General features: G+C 34.3%; 1 protein-coding gene across 1 annotated transcript; it reads right to left on the bottom strand.

Annotated features, from left to right (window-relative positions):
* Positions 1 to 974: 974 nt before the first annotated feature.
* GCK72_015362 (uncharacterized protein) lies at positions 975 to 4,102 on the bottom strand (the record flags this gene model as incomplete). The annotated part of the gene is made up of 10 exons (XM_053730814.1): positions 975 to 1,148; positions 1,647 to 1,897; positions 1,940 to 2,360; positions 2,607 to 2,720; positions 2,770 to 2,952; positions 2,996 to 3,097; positions 3,149 to 3,279; positions 3,666 to 3,801; positions 3,845 to 4,042; positions 4,088 to 4,102. 10 exons carry the CDS (start codon positions 4,100 to 4,102, stop codon positions 975 to 977), a joined length of 1,725 nt encoding a protein of 574 aa, XP_053585586.1.
* Positions 4,103 to 6,168: the final 2,066 nt, after the last annotated feature.

The following is a 6,168-nucleotide window of genomic DNA, read 5'->3' as shown; positions in this document are numbered from 1 at the left end:
CAACCACTAAACAGTGATTCATGTTCTTTCTCAAACAGAAACGCCCCAATAGACAGTTGTATTGTTCGAATACCTAAATTTGTTTATATTTACATTTTGACAATCAAATAGAGCACAAGAGACATGAGAAACGGAATTCAAGTTTTCGAATAACTGTTTTCGGATGATGTGAAACAGTATTATGTGAAAAAGTTTTGCACTGTTTCAACACTATTTTCTATAGTTTTTCCTTCAGTATTCATTAGTCAGTATTTGCAATTTGAGATATTGTTTTTAAATATAATTTTTTGCTATTCGAATACATAAGCGTGTTTATATTCAGACGTTGACAATCAAATAGTGCAAAAGAGGAATAAGAATTGAGCGCTCATCGGAATTCAAGTCTTCGAACAACTGTTTTCGGATGGTGTGAAACAGTACTATGTGGAAAAAGTTTTGTACTGTTTCGCAACTATTTTCTATAGTTTGTCCATCAGCATTCATTAGTGGGTTGGAGAAAATATTTGGAAAATTACAAATTGTTTTTAAATGACACTTTTTCAAACCTTTGGTTTGCTTACCACTGTGTAAAATACTCCAGTCATGTTTTATTAGCTATGCATAGTTATTACAAAAAAATGGAAACTGGTTTTCAGACGGAAGAGGGCAAAGCTAACAAATTATGTCCGAATTTTTTAGAATAGGTTGGGTACTTACTATGCCTAATGCCAACTCATACAGACATATTTGAGTTTTTTCTGAACATCACTTTGCTCATTAATGACAGCGAACGTGTCTTAATAATTCAGAGATTATTTTCATATCCGTAGATACACATTACACTTTCTTTTTTTTCAATAATTATCTGCTGTTTCAAAGTTTAGGCGTATTTCCAACTCTTATCAGAGTGACGATCCCAAATCAATTTTGACCATCTAGTAAAATACTTCATTCATACTTTATTACTCAGTCATAATTATTACAAAACGAGTTTCTCAAAAAACTTGACACTTCTTCTCCGGATTCATTGGTGATCCAACTGGACAATTGAATGCTTCTGCGAAAGACTTCATATTGGAAAACACGCCATTTACACGGAAGCTATTAGTTGGATGTGTTCTTGTCAACTGTTCAGCCAAAGATGTTTGAGATCTAGAGCTACAGTAATTCTGTAAATATTTCTTATTATTGGAACAATTATAAGACTGACCAGAGCAGTAAGATGGAAAAACAATTTGTCCGGTTTCTCGTCCTCAAACCCAAAAATACTTGGCTCATTAGCAAAGTCTACTTTTTTGTAAGTTCTCCAGGAAGTCTCTACACCAATCATATCAGCAGTGATTTCTCGAATAGAAGTGGTACCATTTAGCTGGAAAAATGTATTGATCTGCTTTTACTGTCAAAAAAATAAAGTTTCGACAAGGATTTTCAAAAAAAAATTTCGCGCGCTGAAACGCGCAAGCGCATAGTAGTGGGCGGAGCTTGAACTGCAAGCGGCGCGGTTCTTAATTTGGAAAAAACAACTGGAATTAGAACCGCGCCGCTTATTTAAGCTTGCAGTTTAAGCTCCGCGCAAAACTTTATGCGCTTGCGCTTTTTAGCGCGCGAATTTTTTTTGAAAATCTTTGTCGAAACTTTATTTTTTGACAGTAAGATAACAAACTAACGTTTCTCCCAAAATCTGGATCGTAATACTCATTGTATTGATTGATCAGGCACTGAGATCTTTTATCATACTCTGCTGAATCTTCAAGTGTCCACCAGTTAATTTCCTCTCCATTTTCATCCCTCTGTCTTCCGACTGGATCATATCCATGACCTATTTCATGACCAATCGTCTCTCCAATACTAGCCACTTTTGCATATTTTGGATATGTCGAATCGAAGATTGGATCATCCAAGAAAGCAACGTTTAGAGCTGTTTAACAAAACTATTTCGAAAATTGGGAAGAGTACTCACTTAATTTATTGAGTGTTGGATGGTAGAAGGCATTGGCGACCACATATCGATCATTCGATTCAAATGGGAACAACGCTGCGAAATGATTCATAGACTGAATGGTTCGAAATCTCTCAATCTCGATTTTTGTTTGGAAGTATGTCATATTGATGTCAGACAAGTTGAGCGATTCAAAAAACCTATCCAACGTGCCGGGAACCTCTAATTCTTTTGGATAACCAATAACTTTCTTCATATTTTTCACTTTCTTGATAGCTCTCTGTTTTGTTGTTTCGTGAAGCCATGAAGATGCTTGAATAGTTTCAACAAAACTTTCGATAACATCCTCAACCATGTCAGAGGCAATTTGAAGGTTTTCCTTGTCAAAATGATTGCGAGAAAACATTCGGAGAGCAGCAAGTGGCAGTTTTATTACAACTTCCTGAAAGATTTGGAGAGTTTGAAGTACAATTTGGGTCAAAAAGTTGCCTCATAATCTCATATTGTGTGGGAATCGCAAATCAGAATTGAGGGAAATGCTGTTTCTGATATAAGTGCCAGAAAACGGAAGGCGGAAGACGGAATGGGTAGGCGAACAAAATTTTTAAGCGCTATCCTCTAACCGGAACGCGGAACAAACTCAAAAAACCGGAAAGCAGAATTCCGCTCAACCCTGGTTCTGACTCACCCCAGTACAATCATCTTTTCCAGACGTTTTCTGCTTTTCCAGTGAAATTAGAAAACGAATCATCAAGTAGTTTGCCAATGTTCGATTTGAACTGGATTGTAGTATAGTTTCCAACTGAAAAACGTAAATACGTATGTTGAATCAGGCAACTCAAATTATCTACATTTTTCTTCCCATCACTGTAATACAACGCGTCTATGAGTACCACTGTTTTGTTCTGAATTCTCTTCCAAACTTTTTCTTTTCTTCTCGGATCAATACGACTTTTAATGATTCTGGTAAAGTCAAGACTAATATGTTCTTGAAGTGTAGATAAATGAATTGCGCCGGAAATGTTTGTATTGGGCTGAAAAATTATTGTTATCAATATTTCCTGATAGGATCATTACCTCTTGCAACTCTTTATTCAATTTCATCACATCTTGAATATCTCTACCTATCTGATCAGCATCTGGTTTTTCATCAATTAATCTCAATGTTTCATTCAATATCTGAAACTTAATCAAAATATGAAATACGGAAAAAAGAGCGAAATACTCCACCTTCTTGATTCCAGTTGCGAGATCTTCAGATTGGATGGGGTCTCTGGATATAACTAAATACTGATTGATAACCGTGAACTGGAAGAATCCAAGCTGATCCCGGCCAAGTTCCGCGATTCCAGCCATCATATCTGAATAGTTTTTCAAATTTTGGATGCTTTCGAGACGCAAAACTATGCCATTCAAGTTAAAATCCGATTCATTCCAGTTCCGTTCAAAAATTGGAGCCGATCCAATTCTCCTGATCAATTCCAGCTGAGACATTGCTTCCTGTTCCGCAATTACCGTGGCCTAAAATGTTTTTAAGCATACTTTTTAAATTGTGTAGTGTCCCACGTTAAGCTTGTTTGACTCTTGACATTTTTGATATAAAAAATGCATGGCATTTTCAGAATTAGAAGTAGATGGTAGGTTCTTGTCGAGGAATTCTGAAAATTGTGGTGAGGTGTAAGAATGACAGAGTTTTTAGTTTATAGTGTCCTCATATTTTCCTGCATATGCCCGCTCCCCCAAAAACCTTCAATCAGTCGAGCAACTATTCCAGTTTTTGTGTTGAACCTAGTTTCTGGATCAAGATTATGCTCGTTGTACTTGCCGCACGCCGCTTTGAAAAAGTTTTCACATGGATCCACTGACACGTCACGCCAATTATGCTGAAAATCAATGTTGAAACCAGAAAAGTAAATCAAATCAAACCAATTGATGGGCCAATGTGATGCATTCCGGTGATTTGCAGACACCTTTGTGTCTTACAGGAAGAGATTCTGATTTACAAGATGGTTCATCGGAACTTCTTATGTAGGTGACAACTGCATAGACTGAGATGATCCAGACTAGGAGAATGACAAAAACTTTTAGGGAGAAATTGGACTTTTTGTCCTTCTCAGTCGTTTTCTGAAAATTTTATTGTTCATATGTGATAACGGCAGAGAAACTCACATAATGTTCGAACATCGGATGCGGGAACAGTTATTGATTGATTGTTTTTTTCAGTGTTTGTGTTTTAGAGTAAATTGTAACTGGAGCACATGGAGTAGCGGGGTGCGGGGTCGGTCGAAGACAGGTTAGTTCAAGTTTTTTAATTTAAAAGGAATTTTCTGTTTTTCTGAAATAAGATGGAAAAAAGTAACAAAATTAAAATAGGAGATCTTGGATCATCACTCTAATAAAAGTTGAAACTACGCCTAAACATTGAAACAGAAGATAATTTTTGAACATGGACATGAAAATAATCTGTAACGTTCTCACTGAAAAAAATACAGTTTTTCTGATGGAACTGTTTACAAATTAGATTCAGGATAGAAACATAGCTTCAAAAAATAATTCTAACCAAGACCATATTGAAGAAAACATAAAACACCATTTTTTTAATTATTGAGTAAAGTTGAAACAATAAAATTTTTGAATGAATGTGAATAGTTATTTTTTTCAGATTCATTTTTAGATCGCATGTCTTACCGTTTCAGTAAATGCATTAATTTGCGATCGTTAAATAACATATGCTTCTTGTCTAATAATTTCAAACAAATTTTCAAAGAACCCAAGTTTTTACAACGTCAAACTGAAATAGCCAAGTTTTTGATGTTCTGATGCTGACATACAAAAGTATTATTGAAAATTACAGAAAACATTTGAAACTATGTAAATACAAAATTTCTCATTAGAGCGTGTTTGCATTGGTAGCCTAGGCCTCATAGTGTTGCTGTTGGTGAAAGAAAACAAACAACTGTTTCAGAAAACTTACTTTTGGTTGATAAAGGTATTTTTAGCAATAAGTGTAGAAAATAAAATTCTGTAGATCAATGTAACGCAGTCAAATCAATTCAAATGTGCATTAATCGTGCCTGAAGCTTTGAAATTAAGGTGATTAAAATAACTGTGAATAGAATTTCACAAAATTGTTTCTGTTTCAAAACTTAAAGAAAATGTTTCAATCTATTCTATCATTTTTCGTATGAAATGTTCCGTTCAAAAAGTATTCGGATTTCAGTTTTTCTTATACCAGAGAAATTTTTGAAAAGTAAAAAAAAACGGAAAAAATACAGCTTTTGTTAATTTTTTGATAATAAACATTTTCACAAGTTACACACATTTTCACACAAGTTTCACTTTTGTTTCAAGTTAGTTTTAAGATTAATCTAATTCTTTTTGTTATTATTTTCGGTGGATATTTAAGATGTATTATAAAAGTTTGACCCAGTGGATCATTCAGCTGATTGCCAAAGATGCTGAACGAGTGAGACGTAACAGTTATGAAACAGAGTTTTTTAGAAAAGTACAACACATTACTTTCTTTTAGAGTACCTCGGAGCAGTGCACCGCACTTGTTGGATCTGGTAACTTGGTTTCCAATCAGAACGGTTTGGGATGTAACACCCTTTTTTCTATTTTCATAATGAACAATTAAGTATAAGTGCCAAGAAACATTTTTCGATTTTATGACAGACATGGAAAAAAAGGATTTTAATTATGAAGTCTTTCTGAGCCTGAACTGACTGAACGAAAGTTTTTTCCACCTTATCACTAGGATTTTTACTATTTCAAAAATTGTATTTGAGGAATTTTATTTTGGATAGTCATTCATCTAACAAAATTTATTGGAATATTAGCATTAAAAAAGACTATTCCGAGAACACCAAAACACAAGTTTCTGGTTTATTCAAAATTTATTCAAACAACAAAAATTCACTATTTCAGCAATCTTTCTTAATGCTTATTGTCCAATAAAATTTGATGACAAAGTGATTTTTTCGTTCTTTTAAATCATATCATTGTTTCTCTGTTTTAACTTGATTCTGAAAAATAGAAAATTTCTCTTAAATTAAAAACAATAACTTGAACTATCCTGACATCGACCGACTCGGCACTCCACTTCTCCATGTGTTCCGGTTACAATATACTCTAGAAAACAAACACTTGAAAAAAAAAACAATCAATCAATACTGTTCCCGCATCCGATGTTCGAACATTATGTGAGTTTCTCTGGCGTCATCACTTATCAACAATAAAATTTTCAGAAA

This window comes from Caenorhabditis remanei, chromosome IV, assembly GCF_010183535.1.
Source record: "Caenorhabditis remanei strain PX506 chromosome IV, whole genome shotgun sequence".
NCBI classification, from domain to species: Eukaryota; Metazoa; Nematoda; class Chromadorea; order Rhabditida; family Rhabditidae; genus Caenorhabditis; species Caenorhabditis remanei.
Note: the sequence above shows the minus strand (reverse complement) of the source record. Positions and strands in the feature narration are given on the sequence as shown.